Raw genomic sequence first — 20,045 nt, forward strand, 5'->3', positions numbered from 1 at the left:
TCTAGTTTCTGTTTTATGGCACATCCATGGGTGTTTTTTTAGTAGACAAAATCCTCACTGTTGTTACGGCTCATTCAAGATGCAGTTCCCATGTCGGTTTAGATTATTACTATAAGGACTATTTTAACATTAAAATACAACTACGTAATCTCTAGGTGATATCACATCACTTAAAGGCATCACCCCACAAATCTGGGGTGGTACGGGTTTCAGGTGGGTTATGCGTGTACGGGGTCGTAGATTATAGGAAAGGGGGTGATTCCGTCCATTTCTTCCTAATTGTCGTAAAAAACGGCCCGCAAGATGTGACGGGCACAAGGCTGGCGCGCTCCAATCGAACTCGTTGTGGAAAATAGCGCCCCGGAACGTTTGAAACCGCATCTTCCGAGCCGTTTTTTTTTACGGCGATTAGGAAGAAATGAGCGGGATCCCACCCGTTTCTGCAATCTACGAACCCGTATAGTCTTTGACTCTATCGGAAATCCACATCACGTCAGATTCGCGGGGTGATGCCTTCAAGCCTTATGCGACAATGAGGTTTTATTTAAAATTACAAACAAAAGGATCGTCATAATATCCATTTATATATTTATTCATGACCACAAAGGTACAAGAAAAAAGGAAGAAAAACCCTTTCGAGATAGAAACAGTGTGTCTGCGTATTTTCTTAAGAAACGAAAACAACAGTTAATTGGATTTCTTTCTTTAAGTGTGAAATCTTGGGCGCTTAAGACAAACACATTCATACATTAACACACTAACATTGCCGTAACAATATAATTATAAAGTTTTTTTTTAACTTATCGATTAACAATGAAGTAAAACCCATTGAAATTAATCTCCTTATTTGACAGTTCCTATGATATGGCCGATGACTGAGATATGTAGCACAATGTCCAGTATTCCTAGTATATCATTAAGGTTTTTCAGGAAGCAATTTGCATAAAGCAACAAGATCCTGAAGCATCGCTTCGTAGATTTTCGACTTCTTCAGGTCCGGTTCGGCCACTTTTTGAATGCGTGTATTTTTATAGTAGTCGTAATAGGACAGTGATGGTGAATAATATGCTGAAAACAAATAATTTTTAGTTCACCAGCTTTGATCCGTATATTAAAAAAAAGAGAGTGATCACCATATTTTGCAAGCATTGCTCCTCCAAGTGCTGCCGAATCCGGAACATTGATAATGTACGTATCCATAGCAAACACATTGGAAAGTATTTGTTGAAGATCCGTGTTGGTCGACGCGCCTCCGGTTAGAAACAAACGACCTGCACAAGAAGTTGAAATAGTCATTATATGTGCTTCATGGAAGAAAGCGCGGAGGAAAATGTTTTAATCGTTGTTTTAACCACAGAATCAGACTACGTTTAGAACATATTGATTTGATTATTGCTTATTGATTTGTAAATGCTAGTGCTCACCTGAGTTGCAATTTGCTAAGTAGCATTTGGCAAATGAGGTGAGCAGTAGCCGATAAGTTGTTCTTTGAGTTTGGCCATTGCTTCAATGGTTTCTGTAGGGTGATGAGACGCTTGCGAGGATAAATCATTGATGGCTTCGATTTCCCAAGGTTGGTCGAAGGCGATAACGTAGGAAAGTAAGCTGGTTCAGTACGAATCTTAGCTACAGCTCAATCAAATCAACAAAAAAAAACTGCGTATTCAAAGTGACAAGTTTCAAAGGTACTCGAACATGGACAGTATCTTCAGAGAACTATTTTTTCAGAGAAATTAACACTAATTCGTCGGTTTGATTGTCAAACCGTGAAAGATTAAGACTAAATTGTCGAGAACGAGTCTTTTTTATCTGGTTAAAGGCATCATCCCACGAATCTGAGATGGTGCAGATTTCAGGTGGAGTATTCTTATAAGGGATAGTAAATTATGGAGAGGAGGGTGATTCCGTCCATTTCTTCCTAATTGCCGTAAAAAACGGCTCGGAAGATTCGGCGCCGCACAAGGTTGGCGCGCTCCAGTCGAACTCCTTGTAGAAAATAGCGCGCCGGAAGCCCGCGAAGCCGTATTTTCTGGCCCGTTTTCTACGGCAGTTAGGAAGAAATGGACGGAATCACCCTTCTCTCCATAATCTACTATCCCGCATACGAATATTCCACCTGAAATCCATGCCACCTCAGATTCGTGGAGTGATGCCTTTAAAGCTGAATTCAAATAAAAAATCAGCACTCCTTGATAAATCTTTTAAAATTCCTCAGTGATAACGTCCAAATTGCATCACCCGAAAACGTTTCTCAGCTGGGATCGACACTTTCCATTGTCTTCTTATTTTACTTTTAAATCTCATTTATTTATTTGCTTGCTTTTATTTCACAGTGAGTTCCGAGTTGCTCATCGTTTGTGGGGCGTAATGTTTATGTTTCATTTTTAAAAGAATATTTCCTGATGTTGGTGGATTTCGATGTTTTCGTCTGAAAACAACATGACAAATTTCTCAAAGAATTTTGCATGCTTGTAAACTTCGCCGTTTTTGATTCGCCTTTAAGCGTGTACCTATGAAGACTTTTCAACATTAATTCTTCGCAATTTTCAATTGTTCTTATATTTTTTTCCCAGAGACAGTGCTCCTTTTTTACTTCTTCGCGCCCATTATTTGTCACCTTGACGATTTTTTGTTAGGCTGCCAAAGAAGTTTACTGATGCAGATAATTGATAAATATTGGCCAAAAACCAAAACCAGATTAGTTTTTTTTTTGTTTAAGGTGGTGAGATAATGAGACCGCAAACGGTTGTGGTTTTCTATTAGAATTTTAAAATTTTTTGATATCAGAATCAGGTGTAGACTAGGGCATACACGAGATTAATTTACCTTTGCCAGTAATGCAACCCATTGTCCTGGCGTACAGCAGTTTCAAAAGAGATTGACCTTCCAGCAGTGCTCGCGCTTCAACCTAAAATAACTGTGGATGAAAGTGTAAAATAAATTGCACACGATTTTCACGGAACTCTTTTGTTAAGGTCCACTCCCGCCATGGACGGGTTATGCTTCGAATGTTGGAAAGAGGCCAATGTGCACATCAACTTTATGATAATCTTATCAACTGTTATTAGTTGCGGATATCAATGGAGAAGTCTGATCGGGCTCAATAACCTACGTATAGCTTATGGTGCACGCAAACTTGGTTCGTAATAAACCACTGTGGCGTTGACTCATCTCGAAATCAATTTTTGAATTCGTGAGTGGTGGAGCGTGTTTCAGTATAGGAGAAAGGAAGGCACATGTCACTACTAGCGTTGCAGGCAGGACAGTTAACTTTACGGTCCGCTGTAGGCAACAATTAATCGCCACTATAAAGCAGTTTGGTAGCGCAGTCGGCAAGAGGTTTCGCTGTGACTGCACCACTGATGGTTCGAAACCGCCCTGGTGCCAACTAAGCCTTTCATCCCTCCGTGATCGATAGATTGGTAGCAGACTTGTCTGGGGAAAAAAACACTGAATTGATGCATTCGGCAACCTCTGTAAGTCATGGTATGGGCTAGACACGTGTTCGTAAACCTCATGGGATTCCGATTTGAACTGAAACGGAGCGGATCCCAAGCGGATTGATTAATGCCAGAATGAATGATTCTATTTTTACCCTTATCAGTCAGTTTACCGTACTGAAGAAGGAGGAGCAGGAGTTTAGTCGGATCCTTCGCAGTCCTTTTATCACCACGCTGATCACCCTGACTTCCGTTGTTCTTCGAATTGATTGTGTGCAAGAGTTCCCCAGTGGTTTCTTCCTCCTCAAAAACACACACACACAATGACGATCAAATTTTTCTTTAAAGGGGTTTTAAAGACACCTGACTACCGGGTCCGTGGTCTTCCTGTAGTGTGCGTAATGTCGCGTCAAGCCCAGTTAGTCACGTCGTTGAAAGGCATCACATGGACAGCCCTCTTTATTTTACTTTCTTTAGGAAATGCGTCTCTAATCTTCAATTGGCGACGCAGGACAAGACTTTAAATCCTTTCTTTCAACTGCGTAAAGCAGAACATTCCAAACATTGCTCTTTTGATAGGGCGCTAAATGACTCAGACCGGATTTTCATCCTTTTTTTCAGGTTTCCGAACCGTAGGTCGAAGCAGGAGAAACGTGGTGTTAAAGGCTTCACCCCACGAATCAGGAGTGGTACGGATTTCCGGTGGAGTATTCGTATACGGGATCGTAGATTATTGAGAGAAGGGTTATTCCGCCCATTTCTTCCTAAGTCCTGTAGAAAACGGCCCGAAAGATAGCTTCGAGCGTTCCGGTGCACTATTTTCTACAAGGAGTTCGATTGGAGCCAGCCTCGTGCACGCGCCACATCTTCCGGGCCGTTTTTTTACGGCAATTAGGAAGAAATGGACGGAATCAAACCCCTCTCCATAATCTACTGTTCCGTATACGAATACTCCATCTGAGATCCATACCGCCTCAGATTCGTGGGGTGGTCGCTTTTAAGTAGGTGAGCATGGAGCGGACTGTTCTTGGTCTTCTTCAAGATCCTTAATACTTTCATGTGATCTTCGAATGGCTTATTTCATCCTGTTTATCTCGGCAGCCAGGAGGTCCTTCATGGTCATTCCCTCGACTTAGATATACACGACTAATGTACTTTTATATGTTCGACGCGATGAGCGTGAATGAGGCATTCGAGACCACTAACAGCATCCGTTTCTCATTAACATGCTTAATCGATTTCAGACTACATTACATTCAGTTTGCCCGATTCCAGCTGTTATCCGAGCAATGCGTCTCTGTCGCAAATTAGTTAAGACTCATCTCTCTTAACTTTGACAAGTTTTGAAGCAGTTTGTATGCGGCGAATCTTTTTCGAAATCCTACTTGCTGCAAGGCCGTCCCACATCTGATGCTTCTTCAATCCTGCTAAGGTTCACTATTGGAAACAGCTCATAGATTGGGCGGTAGTAGCCGATGTCTTGTGAATCTTCCTTTTTATGCAACAACACAACTTGTTGGTCTTCCACTGATTGTAAACTTTGCATTCCGACCAATAACGGATAAATAGAATCACGAGGGTTTTGATGAGGACTTAGACCAGCTATTCTCTAGATGTTCAGATTTTATTCTGTCGGAAATAAGTGTCGTATAACTCCTTTCAGACATGGTAACTATACTTGAGAGAGCAAAACCTCTGGAATGACATATCCGTCTTCTCCTAGATGGTGAGGAGATAAGTGGACATTGATGTCGAAAAGATCAGAGTAGGGGTTGTGAAAGTTAAGGACATTCATCTTTTTTCCCCGTTGGCGCAGTCAAGGCGTGGCGACTGTCGTTTTTCGCCCCTGCTGCTTCAACAAACACTGCTGTTCGTTTTCCTTCAAAGTCTTTTCTTTTATCATTCTCTGCTGAGCCTCGGGGGGCCAGATATGATTTCACTGTTGTCGTTGGTTCGTGCGGCTCTGCGGTGACTTATAAGCTCAAGGGTTTTCTGACGACAGTGGTGCGCTTTGCGTCTTCTGTTGGTTTTGAGGTTCTCAGCCCTCAGCAGTGCTTTACATGACACCTTCGCTCTGCGTGGTGTTTCTGAGATTCTGAAAAGGGCATTGATTGACCGATAGCCTCCGGCAATTCGGTCTTGGACTATGTAAATGTGTGTACCTATGAATGCACATGTAAGAGTACGTACTAAGTAAAATGTATATACCTCAGGAGTAAAGTCCTTCACTGAGAAATACTTTTCTTTCTTCGTGAATCGAAAATCTCCTTTTTTTACACGAGGAGCGATCTCATCCTCATCGAAGTAGAGCCCTAAGGAGAATTTTATGGATTTTGGGTTGCCGAGCAGCGGTTTTTAGATGACATACAGCAAAGTCTGAGATATGGAACCATAAATAAGCACAAAATACCTATATTTCCATTATTTCCAGTGTCAGTTTTTGATAAGATAGTCCTATACTCATTCCACTGACAACCAAGCTGTTTACGAATCCTTTCACGAGTCAACGAACCATTTTTGAAGCTAAAATAGTAGATCGATTGAAATTGTTTGAAGTTCTGTGCAGCTGACTTTTTCTTTTCCATTTTTTCTAAATAAATCAGAAGACCGTGGCTACCGTAGAAATCTGCAAGAAAAAAAAACCTTCAAACCAAAGAGATTTCTCTGTGAAGCGCAATAAAACGAGGAGAGTAAATTGATTTTTCGAAAAAAAAAAACATCGTTCCACTGAGATTGATGGTTTGAAGGAAATGAAAGCTGGCGAATGGTTTCTGTAGTTTAATGGGTTCAAGAGAGGGGAAAAAACTTCGCTTTATTCTTCTCAGTGTTCAGAAAGACCGAAAGATCAAACAAACTTTATGATTTAATCCGACTTTTTGTTGTGAGAAAGGATTTTATTGCTTTTCAATTCTTCCTTATTCAAGCACATTGGTTAAAACAACAGTACAGTATTGTGCTGCCATTGCCATTGTTGTTTATTTGTCGAAAAACAAACAAGAACTAAAGTTAAGAGGGAAAATTTTTAAACTTCGAGAAGTTCCCAAATGTGCTGTCAGTCCTAGTGCTCTTTCAAACCAAACCTTTCATCCCTTCCGCGATAAGATGTGATTTTTCAATGTATTCAATTTAGTACGGTCATTTTATTCATCTAGCGCAGTCGGGAAGAGGTCCGCTGTAGCCGCATGGTCGATGGTTCGAAACCGCCCCAGTACAAACCATGCCTTTCATCTTTCCGATGTGGACAAATTGGTACCAGACCTGTCTGGGAGCATAAGGACATCGACTCGATCATCTGGCCCGCGCAAATCATTGTAATGAAGGCCAACACGCGCTCCGAAACCTCAACGATTACGAATTGCTGGAAATCCGTGAGCGCATCCCAAGCGGATTGATACGCCAAACACTTTATCCTTTCGCTTTATTCTTCTACTCTTCCATTTATTCTTTCTTTCATTTTTTTTTGTTCATTTTATTTTATCTTTATTTACCACGGTTACGCAGACAGTACAGTATGCCCTTTTGATAGCACACGTACAGTATCGTATGTATGAACTCACCATACCAGCGCCATAAATTCATCTCGTCCTCCCAAAAAGTGACTAAAAATGTGTGCATCAACACATGGTTTATACTCGGATGTTGCAAAGAACAGCGTGTCGCTGGTGCCAAGGGAAATCCCAACGTCGCCGTTCTCTAGGTTCAACCCTGCTAGTGAGGCTGAAAAGATGTTTTGGATAGGAGAAAAACTAAAGTAAATTCTTTTCGAATCAACTGACCGGGATTATCTCCGAGAAATGGAAGAACTTTGCAGTTAGGATTGAATCCATATCGTTCCGTCATATATTTGGACACATTACCCTATGGTAAGCTATGATAAAATACCATTTTGATAAATGGTAAACACACACTGTAAGATTTCCCAACGTTATTGATTTCCTCTACGAAAAGAAACCCATTTTGTAGAGTGTTAAAGCAGTACTTGAAGAGGATTTAAGGAATACTTGGACAGGATCTTTAGGTATTCTCGATAATATTTGTAGAATCAGTGTAACAGAATCGAAAAATAAAATCCGCAATCCTAATTGATTACCAGTGGCTTCGACGGATCCACCAGTGGTCCTAACTTGGCTCTCAACGATGTACGATGTTCATCTCCGTTGTCGACACCGGCAAGACATTCATCACTCCATGTTTGACGCTAAATTTGATGAGATCATGGGTTTCGTTCTGCAAATAGAGCCTGATAGTTACCTGAATATCCATGAGATTCATTCCACTGCCATCTGTATACTCTATCGGTGCTATCGTTCCAAGAAATAGTGAACAGGCAAAAGAGGAAATCACGGATATTCTCTGAAAAAGTGCTTTCGATTACATGGGGAGAAAAATGTCCTTCGATAACTAGAAGAGGTAAAGAGATTAAAAGGACAAGGTATCGTTTATCAATCCGCTTGGGATGCGTCAACGGATGCACTTCAATTCCGAATCATTTGAGGTTTATGAATGCGTAATTATTCTATGCAATGAGTTCCTGAGCTAGTCGGAGTGTCAGGTCAGCGTTTTTATCCTCCCAGACAGGTCCGGTATCAATTTATCGGCCTCGGAGGGATGAAAGGCTTGGTTGGCACTAGGGCGGATTCGAACCTCCGATCGATCGTGCAGCCACAGTGGAACCTCTTACCGGCTACGCTACATTCGCCGCAGCAGAAAAATAGTAATACTGTTTTTTTCTCACTCTTTACTCTTCTCCATTGGTGATACACATAGCTTCGAAAGATTCGAAATAGGAGAGAAAAGTAAATGAAACCAATGTGGCCTAAGACTCGCCTCACACTTGTTCCAGACTTCAGGCTTCGTATCCAACACCTTTTTGATCTGAGGACCGCTGAAACGATGATGAGCTATGGATCCAGTGATGCGTGCCATATTCTGAAGGAATCTATTCCACGTAATGGCACTAGATGCTGTTACGACGAAACAAAACCTCTTTTCCATTCACGGCCTTCTGCATGGCCTGGCACTGTTCCTCGGTGGAGGAATCCATCCATATTGGGCTGAGTTGTAAAGCGAACGCGGACTAAAACAAACATTTTCATTTCCGCTTCCAGCACATTTTCTTTGGTCGTTTAAGACGATTCAGAAGAAAAAGAAAGAAGAGAAAAAGAGTTTAGTACGCAAACAAGGTATATAATCGTTGCACATAGTTGAAAATGTTTTTCGGTAGGAGGACTATAGGTATATTCCACTGAAGACGTTTTTCTTCATAAAAATGCCTATCATAACCAGCTGGATAGGATTTATATAACAGATGAGTAAGCAAAATTTATCGAAATGGGGATTTCTAGAATTTTAGAATTTTGAGAAATTTTCTTGTCGTTTGCAAGAGTGGACAATAACTGTTCCCCGTAGGTCGTGAAAAAAAGTGCCATTTAAGCAGAAATTTTTTCACCAATTTTCTGCACGACATACCTGTCCAAGACCTTCGCGCAAGGTCTTTCCTAGAGATAAATTCGCTAGTTTCTCGGAAGCACCGTTAGCCCAGTAGACAGTTCCGTGTTGCTGAAAATTATACAACAACTGAAATCTTTGAAGAGCTCATTCATTTTTTTTCGAGAAGAATCAGAGGTGTGACTTGTTTTTTAAAATTAGATTTATTCGATATTGACATGGGGTTGCTGCTCGATAATGATGACATGATATCGTTTCAATTTCAATTTTTTTAGAATTAAATTGACTTCTCCAAAGTTTAAGAAGATTCTGCATAAGTTAATTTTATTAAATTACATGTCCTACATCTAACGTTAAAGTTGATAGAATCATTGTTAGCTAACAAGAGGTAACATTTTTCGGAGTGATCCGAGAAATAGCCTTAAATTTGGGAGAACTTTTAAATTTATTTGAGTTATTCGTATTTCCCCTTGCAGTCATATTTTGAATTTTTTGCACGAATTTAAAAGTTATCCGGGCTGTAAGTCTATAGTTTGAGTTTCCTTCACTAAATTGGTATTTCAAAGGCAGTGTCAACGTAGAAGAAGTTCTGTAAAGCCCAGTAAACATAATAAGTCGCAGCAAGAGATTAAAGAGAAACTAAGGCAAAACTTCCGGTTAGACGAAGTTTATCGCCCCGCGCAGCAGGCACGGACCAACCATGATTCAATTCCCTGATCAATTTCAGTGAAATTAACTCTTCTCTAAAGATTTCTACATGAACAGATATGAACCTACGGTAACATTACTAGAAAAAATGTTGCAACAGAAAATGCAAACTATAAAGAGAGCTATCAATTTAACATAGCAGACATCAATATTTTTTCCCCAGAAAAATTGTGTTGAAATGCTGTTGTACCGTGGAGAAAAATCACAGTCAGCTAAAAATAACCTGATTTCTAGTGCAATTGCAATGGGACCCCGATGGGACCCCCGTAATCTCTGATCGGTCTGTATAGCTGTAAGCAAGAGAGGGTCCCGTGCCGCTTCGAACACAACAGTTTGCGTAACTGCACCACAAGTTAGAACGTTTTCAGTTGACTGTGATGTAAAATTGAAAACTAAAACGATTTCGTGGAAGAGAATACATGCGAGAAGGAGGAGCGTGGATTGTGAGGATGAGGTTTGGTCGGGTTCCTCGCATTTATTTATTTAATTAAACCAACCTGTGCACCACCACCTACACAACGGATGTTCTTCACTGGTATTCGCAAGCGTATGTGATCCAAAAGCAGATCGAATGCTTTCACCCACATTAATACAGGTGACACTATAGAACCATCCGATTGTTTAAGTATTCCATCACTTGTTCTGAAGAAGATTTTAAGGATAGAATATGAATTGCACTCAGAGACAAGGATTAAAGGAAAGGAAATGTTTGTACCAATTTTTGTCCGATTTGTCTTCACTATGGTTACTTTACTTTGTCTTCCGAATTGACTTTAAACATATTAGTTTAAAGGCAGCGATATCACGAATTTGGCGTAGTTCGGAAACCCCAGAGAACCCATAGAGTTCGAGTTGTCCACCAGTTGTAGCAACCCGGCGTGGATTCGCTCAACTTAACCAAATTGCCGTAAAACACGGACGTGGAACGGCGTTTATCCCTACGAGGTGAGTTAGAACGCATCGCCTCTGTGCACGCGCGCCGCGTCCATCAGCGAGCGGTCAGAAATCAATATGGTCTCTTCGTTAGCCGTTTCAAGTAAAACCAATGACTAGCCTGCTGTGGCTGTCGGAACATGCACACAGAGGTCCAACGTGTACGTTCTAACGTGCCTCGTAGGGACAAATGCCGTTCCCACGCCTTTTTTCTTCCGACGATTAGGGACAGTTGAGCGGAGCCACGCTGAGTGTCGTAATCCACAACCCGAACTCAACGGATTCCCTGAGGTTTTCGTAGTACGTCAATTTCGTGATATGTTGCCTTTAACAAATGTTCCATCGACCATGTTATTTTGGTTTTCGACCTCAGGTTCATTCTAATATTTCTGTCAGAGGTATTGAATAAAATGACGAGAAGTTTTTCACTTCTTTTTTTGATAGTCTGCTGACATCAGCCCTAATGCAATGATAATAGCTCACAAATAGAGCAAGTTTCTGTTTAGGTTTAATTCGGTTGTTTTTTTTTCTTGGCGAAAATATCACTCGCCATAACATTCATAATCTAAAGTCGGCGTGAAAAGCATAAGAAAGAGTAGAGTAGAGTATAAAGGTAGTACACACACAGGTTGTAAAAAAGGAAAAATTATAGTAGGGTCAAAACGAAATGAAGGTCGGTGCAGCTGCGTAAGCGGCTGCGCTGGCAGCGACGTGGTCGATTTAGCGCCAGCGATCGCGGTGAGACCATCATGAACTGCAGCAGTGACTGTGATGCTAGTAAGGGTTCCATCTTGATCCTAATCCTACGCTCTATGCTTCTTATTGGGTTGCTCAAGCGCTCCGCTCGTGGAATGCCGAGAGATGTCCAGTATAAAACAGCGTTGATTTCGCTGCAGATCAAAAAAGTTAAAGTGAGAGCTCGTTCATAACTCCACAGTAATTTTTAGTTTCATATGGTTTCGCTTTCAAATCCTGGGTCATCCATTATTTTCTGCTATCTTAGTGTTTAAAGGCATCACCCCACGAATCTGAGGTGGTGCAGATTTCAGGTGGAGTATTCATATACGGGATGGGAGACTATGGAGAGGGAGGTGATTCCGTCCATTTCTTGCTAATTGCCGTAAAAAAGCCGGAAGATGCGCGCCGCAAAGACTGGCGCGCTCCAGTCGATCATTCCTTGTGGAGAACTGTGGCCAGAACCACCGTATCTTCCGGGCTTTTTTACGGCAAATTAGGAATTAATTGTATTGAGTTAGTCTGTATTAATTGGAAAATAAAAATGAAAATTTTTTAGATACTCTGTGACGAAAATATTTCTGCTGTGAAAGAGGATCATTTCTTCCAGAGGTAAATTAAATTAATTGTATTAAGTTAGTTGTATTAATTGGAAAATAAAATGAAATTGTACACCTTAAAACTAGCAGCAGTCAAGAAACTGACGTAGTTGGGAAACCTGTGGGAAAGTTCAGAGTTCGAGGTATAGACTACGAATAGGAACGTTGCCCCGGTCATTTCCTTCTAGTCGTCCTGAAAAACGTTGTAGTGGGAACTGCTTTGTTCCCTACGAGGCCATGAAAACCCTCCACCTTTGTGCACGCGTCGCGCCCACAAGCGAGCGGTCGACGATCGATGGGATCTCGCCACCAGCCTATTCAAGTAAAACCAATGCAAAGAGGGTCGGAGCGTGTGGAAAGAGATGCGTTTCGACGCATTACGCAGGGACAAACACCGTTCTCGCACCGTTGTTCAGGACGATCGGGGAAAAAGTGACCGGAGCGATGCTCGTACTCGTAGTCATCAATCTGAGTTCTCTATTTCCCCACCAGATTCCCCAACTGCGTTAGTTTCAAGGTACGCTGCGTCTAGATAAGACGTTTGTTTGAGATCGTCTGAAATCTTCAAGTGTACCGTATGATAAACAGTCTAGTGATTCGCAATTTACCATTCTCTTCAGGAGAAACTTTTCGTAGATGGAGTGGAAAAGAAACATTTTCCGATCAATACCGTCTAATGTAGAGTTAGTAAATTTTAGTATTCCTGCTGAGAAACCCACTCGAACTCCGGTAAATCCTTGGAGAAATTAATCGCATGTCGGAGCACTACTTCATTTTTCTCGTTGAGCACGATCCCCTTCAGCTGCAATTTATTGAAATATGATAATTTGAATTTAATTTGATAGACAATGATATTGAATTTATAGAGATTCCTAATACTCCTATTCCTTATAATTATTAACGATTCTTAATACCCTTTGTACTGTAGCAATCCTCAACAAAAGAAGCGACTTCGGTGCTTTTTTTTTGAGGCCACCATGCTAAGGTTTCGTTTTTTTTCGAGGTTCATGCTTTTAGCAAAGACTGTAAAATTGTATAGACGGTAATCTATCACTACATTGGAATTAGACGTCGCCATTATTTAACACAAAATTTGCAAAAAGGAAAAACAAAAGTCCTGTTGACGTGATAACTTTCTATTGTTTTTGCAACGCTATCAAAGGGTTCAATTGTTTCAAACGTGTTTTTCAAATCGTTCGCAATTTCACGTTCACTGTTTCCAGATTAATTTTGTTGTCTTTTAGAGGACCTTTGTTTGAATTGCGAGCGAATATAGTCCCATGGAACTACGAATTCCTATGCTTGCCCCGTAATGGTTTGCTACTGCAAACCATTAAATGTACCTTGAAGGACTTCCTTCAGATGACAAAGATTACAGGTATCCGTAAAAAGAAAAGAAACGGTGATTTACGTTCTCGTATCTGAATTAGTAACTCAGCGACGAAATATCATGATTCAGAGGAGCTTAAGGCGGTCTCGAAGCATTTACGGATCATAATCTGGCCTGAATGTTAGGATTGAATATACTCGGCGCTGAATGTGTTCAACCCAATGAGTGTGACGTGTTTGCCGCAAGGAGCGCTTTTTCTCTGCTTCTTGTATACCTCCTTTTCTTTCTAGCCTACTCCAGTCGAAGGCACACTTAGTCACTTTGAAGGCAGCATTCCACAAAATTGAGATTGCTGAGATCTCTCCATAAATATATATGGTTATGGTCGTAGTTCACGAGTACGAGGGCGATCACGCTTAATTCCCGCAGTTATCACGAAAAGAGGCATGGAAATGGCGTTCTGACACGAATAGCCTTACGAAGCACCTAACAACGTGCTGCGTCTGCTAGCGAGCGAGGGTTAGCGAGTGCCAGCAGTTTATCGGTTCTATACTTGGTTGCAGACGCAGCGTCTTGTTGGTTACCTCGTGAGGGATTCGGTGCGACAATGCCTTTTTCACAAAGTTGTTCTTAGAGGGGTGATCACGCTCGTACTATTCAGATAGATATCCCAAACCCTCTCTATTTGTTGTAAAAATCCAACAACCTCATTTTTTTGATATGCTGCCTTTATTAAGATTGACAGCGACTATATGCACCTCTTGTACACATTTGGTTGTTAAACTGTTGTTAAACACACATATGGTTCTTAAACTTCCAGACTACATACTCCCCGAAATCCTTTTTTCGTTTCGGAAGCGATAGCATTGACCAGAACAAACATCAGAGTTTATACCTGCTGTGTACTAAGGTCCACACCAAGAAAGAGGTCGTCTTCGGCGACGGTCATCCCTGAAAAAAAAATAGCGTTCAGGTCTGTAAACCACAAGACGTTGAGCAGACTCCAATAATATTATTACGGATGGCTATATTGAGTATAGAACCACATAAGGAAGCACCTAATCATCGACAAGAATTCCCACAAGCCTCCGAAACATACAATTAATGATGTTATTATGATGAAATGGGAATAACATTAGAGATCACCGTGTGATTTGTTTGTTATTATGAAAATAAGGAAGGATTAAGGAGCAGAATATAAGGATTTGCTTGAGTCATCTGTGAAAACAAGAAGATCAGATAAGGCTGGATATAATTTTCTCATTAGTTGAAGGAATAGAGATTTTTTTTCTAGCAATATTTATAGCATACATGATTCCGATCGTATAAGTACGTCAACGGCGACATATAAGGAGAAATTGGGACGATCAAATCTTCAAACCGCTATAGGATCCACGAACGGGTCCTCGGGATTTGTACGTAGCAGTAGAGAATACGTAACTAGGTATAATTTCATTCTGATGAATTATTATTTTAAAAGTAAAGATGAAGAACTATCGGTAACAAGGAAAAAAGGCTGATAGAAAAGGACTACCACTGGCGTCACGAGTGGTCACATTGGACAGGTTAAAAATAGCGCTCTGGCTTTGTTTTTGTGCTCAAAAGTCAAAAACAGCGCTAACATTGTATCAAGGTTGCATTAGAGGCATCACCACACTCCGGCCCGCTGTTTCCTACAACAAGTTCGATTGGAGCGCCCCAGCCTTGTGCACGCGCTGCATCTTCTGAACCGTTTTTTACCGCAATTAGGAAGGAATGGACGGAATCACACCCCTCCCCATAATCTACTATCCCGTATAAGAATACTCCACCCAAAATCCGTATCACCTCAGATTCATGGGGTTATGCCTTCAAGTGATTGACGATAGTGCACGTTTTTGCCTGTCTGGCACGTGTGACAGGCACGTTTTAGTACATCGTGCAACCGCGGCTCAAGGTTGTTTCGTATATAAATTTCTGCGTTTCTACATAATTTATCCTGTATTTGTTGCTAATCGTGTTCTTGTAAGACTTCTTTTTACTCTGATTTATTCTGCTTACATGCAGTCAATTGAGTTTTCGCAGCCAAAGATGGAAGAATCTGAGTTAGATGATTTGGAGAATAGTTTTAAAAGACTACTCGATGAATCTGATGAAGAAACTACAGAAAATGGTTCTATCTTCAATGATGCGTTAATGCTGCTTGCAGATAAGGAGTCTGATTCGAGAAATAATGAGAAACTGTAGGTGTCAGGTAGTGAGAGCGAACAGACGAATGGTTAAGCGATGCAGAAATTCATGATGACTGGGAACTTTCTCAACAATTTGGCCCATATGATCAGTCACGTAGCTGTCGTAAACCAATCAATTTTTACGAGCTATTTTTGGACAAGAAAATGTTGACAGTAATGGTTGAAGAAACGAGTAAGCAGAGCAAGGAAAATGATCTTAAATTTAATGACACATTTGAAACTGAGATCAAAACCTTTATTGGATTGTTTTTAGTGAATGAAAAAGACAATTTTTGCATTGGATGTTTTTAAAGAATGCACAAAAAGTGTGATTTGCCATTAACGCTTGAATTTTTTCTTGTTTTCAAAAGATAGGAAGGAAAATGTTTGTGGGGGTAGGGAGCACTCAGCACCCTTATTCATCCGTTATTTGTCTTGGGCGCTCTTAGTTGTCAGAGGATCTATGACATGTAAGCTAAAGATACTAGTAGAAAAAAAGTAAAAGCGCCACTGAGTCCCTCAACCCCCTCCCCCTTCTCCCCTCCAACTACATCTTAGCCGATTTCATCACATACATAATTTGGTTGAGAGGACCTAAGGCTGGTCGCAGATTGAGTAAATGGTCGTGCTCGTAGCGGCAAAGCAAAACAACTGGCTTTGATCTAAGTGGAACCATCGCCAACTATACTCGGAGTGCAAAAATGAGTGGAGCTAGCGAGGGTCCCACCACGGGCAACAGTCGCTTACGTAATTACACCGAGGTTCGTCTTCTCTGGCATCTCTGCCGGACTATATATGTATTGAAATGACAATGTTTGGAAACTAGAGAAAACTAGCAGGAAAAAATCCACAGAAAGTGAGGAAAAAAGTCCATAGCTCGAATCTCTTAAAAGCTCTCAATGGCGCTATAAGCTGGCTTCTTTTTTTTTGTTGAATCCATGTTTCTTAAGACATTGACAACCGCGCTCCTTTTTTAATTTTTGCGCACAAAAAGAAAACCAAAGCGCTATTTTTGTGACTGTCGCACACGACGGACAGGTCCTTTTGTCTCATGTGTCACTTCTAGCTTTTCTATCGGCGATTTTTCTTGTTTACGATACTTTCTCGCCTTTATTTTTCAAGAAATAATTCATGAGTGGGAATTTGTTCGTAGTTACATATTGTTTCATACGCCTAACTCTTCATACAACTCGTTCGTGAATCGAATAGTAGTCAGTCAGCGTTAGAGTACAGCAACTTTTCCAAAATACACACAATACCATTGTTCAAAGGCGAAAAAATAATATCCCGTGGATTTTAACAAAGCTGACGGATATTTGTATGGATCTCGCTGTGGGATTCAATTCGAACAATCACAAGAACAACAGCCAGCCAGTTTTTGTTTACAGATATCGCAGTGTATTCTAGCCAGAAGCGCAGGTAAAACTGGCTCGTCACGAAGGATCCCTCGTGATGACTCGGCCCAACATTCCGGACACCAGCCCCATTCAAAAGGTATTCAAAACTCCGACGACTTCGTTCTGGATGGCGGCCAAGTTCAGCCCCTCTCCGAGCGAGGCAATCGATGGTAACGAGTGAGTGCAGTGGGGCTCTCCACCACCATACGGAACACCTCCATCATCCATAAAGTGTCCGAGGCGGCTGTGTCCAAGCTTTCCTTTCTCTCTTCTTGTGTTTTCTCCACAATTACTTTCATTCTTCTCACATTTTCACTCTGCGACCTACGCCGATGTCGTAGCGGAACTCCTAATTGACATTCCAAGGACGTTGAGCGGGCATAGCAAGTTATCGAGTGTCTTGTCCGAAAAGTACAACGTTCGAACGGAAATTCGTTAAACGTGCCCTCTTCAAGAAGAGGTTTCACTATGAGCGGACACCTGGCAGCCGAACTACCGCGGTGGTACTCACGCAAGTTCCTGAGTGGCTAATCGGTTCCTGGAAGCGTCGCACGCAAAATCGCCTGCTGAAGCCGCAAAACGGAAAATATTCGCTGCCTAATCGTAATGGGGGTGAGAAGGGGCTAATCCGTTTTCCTGAATTCATTTCAAGGAAGTTCTGATGGAGGATGGAAAAGACTCATTCATGCTAGGATCCGCTTCGGAGCCGGAACTTTCTTACCTATTGTCCCATGGTTCGATAGGAGGAAGAGACTATAAGGGGCTAAGACTTATTTGTTCCTGGATTGGTCACCAGTTCCAGGACAAATCTTCTTCCAATGGGGAGAGTGCTAGCCGTTTCTGGATGCCTTTTAATAGTTATAACCACTACTATTCCATATTTTTCGCTCCTATTTCAATCCCAGGTTTTACGTCTTCCTGCCCGGATTTTTTCCGCAAACGTTTTTCTAACTGCATTCATTATCTTCACATTTTTTCCAACTTATTCTTCAGATCATTCAATTCGAAGTGAAAGTTATGAAAGAAAAAGCTTTTGTGAAATATGATTCATTTATTTTCCCTTCTAAATTTTTTTCTTCGATTTTCTAGAAGCAACTCACCTTTTTTCCTTGAATTTCTCCTAATTTCTTGCCTCCGGATTTTTTTTAGGAACTTTTACGGATATTTGAGTGAAATTGAGTGTTCTTCGGCTCTCTTCCAACTTCAAAATCATATGCGGTTTTATTCGAATTTTTCTCCGGTGAAAACCTTGGAATATATTTGAAGATAGAATATTTGACGCTTAACTTCGTCGGTTTTCTTTGATTAAACTAATGTATCCGTAAAATTCTCCCCTTCTGGAGTTTTCGTTAGCTTCTAGGGAAATTTTTGAAACGAGAAAGTGGAACGTGGGATATTTTTAGGTTAAAAAGCATAGAAAGGACTTTTCAACCCTCGAGAATTCGTTAAAAAAGGAACTTAAATGGAACTCCGATCGTATCCGTTTTGATTTGTTTTTTTTCTTTTTTGAAATGTTGCTTGGTTCGAAAAGAATCCTTAGGATTTTCTTGATTGCAAAAATTTTTAGTATTTTTTGAATTATTGGTATTAAGTGTAAAATTTAACTAGTACTAGTAGAAATCTCTTTTCTTAGACAATCGGCGGCAGCAAAAAGAAAAAGAGTCAATTTTTTCAGTGCATACTGTATACAGATTGCAAAAGTAATTGAAAAAGTAAGGAATGAAGGAAGGATTATGTTCAATAAGGAGCGGTAATCTTTAGAATATTTTTTTGAAAATATTTTAAGTCACTTGAAGGAAAAGAGATTAAAAGCTAAGTTAAATTATGCTATAAATAAAATGTGTGACACACAATTTAATTTTTAATCTATTTTTTTGATTAAAGATTACGTAACGAAAAATAAGTAGATGATAGTAAGTAAAATAATACAAAAGTTTTATTATAATAATAGAATAAATGATAATGACTAATCCGTAATTAAAATGAAATACTTACGAAACTGTGTGGACTGACTAATGCGAAGATTTTTAAAGATTACGTATTGTCAATCCCTCCTATCCATCGCTTCAGTCACACTTCAGCAATAATCTTCAGAAATTTCAGGAAAGGGAATTCATAGAAAGATTCTGCAAAGAAAAAATTAGGTCCTCTAAGAAGATTGTAGCTGTGGCGCCGTTTCAGGAAAGCAAATTTCAGGAAAGGGAGTTCATAGAAGGATTCTGCAAAAAAAATTAGGTTCTCTAGGAAAACTGTAGCTATGGCGTCGTAATAAGAAAATCCGTTGAGTTCGCGCGGTCGATGGCCGCTCGAAACCGCCCGAGGTCAACTAAGCGTTTCATAATTCCAGGTTCGATAGATTGGTGCCTGGATTCTCTGCGAGGAAAAAAGCGCTGAGATAAATCATTGCTTGATCTCTGTAGGTTTTCGCGTACGCTTTCTACACGCGTCACACGCATCACGCGTACCTTAGACGACTCTGGATTAGAGTCCTATTCGAAAAAAGGATTGGTAGAGCGCCAAGCGCTTACTCTTTCTCATACATGCAGGAGTTGGAACTGGTGTTCCGATCCCCTTCACTTCTGGACAGTTGGCGGGGGGATCCTTATCGCTCGAGCTGCACATCTTGCGCTAGACCTCTTCACCAGAGGAGAGTTCGGGTCCTCCCTATCGCAACTATGACCTTTTTACCTTGTACTCGGAGAAAAAAAGAAGTAAAGGCATCTCCCCACGAATCTGACGTGATATGGATTTCGGATCGTCAAAGACTAACGCTGCGGGATCGTAGATTGCAGAAACGGATGGGATCCTGATCATTTCTTCCTAATCGCCGTAAAAAACGGCCCGGAAGATGCAGCTTCGAGCGTTCCGGGGCGCACTTTCTACAACGAGTTCTATTTGAGCGCGCCAGCCGTGTGCACGCGCCGCATCTTCCGGCCTGGTTTTTTACGGCAATTAGGAAGAAATGGGCGGAATCACCCCCTTTCTCATAATCTACGACCCCATATATGCTCAACCCACCTGAAACCCCTACCACTACAGATTCGTGGGGTGATGCCTTTAAGCAAATTTCCCGCATCAACTACTTCGTAAACTTAAGCAAGGACATTTTTCGTCCCTTGGCATTGGATGTTATAAGAAATAACTTTGTTAAGCGCTGCCAGACGTTTGACTGATGTAATGCGTGATATTGCTCTTCTAGACAGATAGATAAACAGACAGAAAGACAGACAGACAATCAGAAAAAC

At 40.9% G+C, this 20,045-nt stretch overlaps 1 protein-coding gene across 2 annotated transcripts; it reads right to left on the reverse strand.

The window, feature by feature from the left end:
* Nucleotides 1-916: 916 nt before the first annotated feature.
* Nucleotides 917-19,422, reverse strand: RB195_009182 (uncharacterized protein; the record flags this gene model as incomplete). 2 transcript variants are annotated; one of them, XM_064196050.1, is made up of 18 exons in its annotated part: nucleotides 917-1,068; nucleotides 1,134-1,271; nucleotides 2,827-2,908; nucleotides 5,649-5,752; nucleotides 5,851-5,963; nucleotides 6,998-7,157; nucleotides 7,217-7,298; nucleotides 7,531-7,638; nucleotides 7,692-7,793; nucleotides 8,268-8,369; nucleotides 8,425-8,517; nucleotides 8,910-8,999; nucleotides 10,094-10,238; nucleotides 12,583-12,665; nucleotides 14,089-14,144; nucleotides 18,796-18,812; nucleotides 18,875-18,926; nucleotides 19,329-19,422. In XM_064196050.1, the coding sequence occupies 18 exons, from the start codon at nucleotides 19,420-19,422 to the stop codon at nucleotides 917-919; spliced, it is 1,773 nt and encodes a 590-aa protein (XP_064047194.1). The 2 variants fall into 2 exon arrangements, with proteins under 2 accessions (XP_064047194.1, XP_064047195.1); XM_064196049.1 differs by lacking the exons at nucleotides 18,796-18,812; nucleotides 18,875-18,926; nucleotides 19,329-19,422 and having other exon boundaries at nucleotides 14,089-14,142.
* Nucleotides 19,423-20,045: the final 623 nt, after the last annotated feature.

The sequence above is a fragment of the Necator americanus genome, chromosome III, assembly GCF_031761385.1.
Source record: "Necator americanus strain Aroian chromosome III, whole genome shotgun sequence".
Classification (NCBI taxonomy): domain Eukaryota; kingdom Metazoa; phylum Nematoda; class Chromadorea; order Rhabditida; family Ancylostomatidae; genus Necator; species Necator americanus.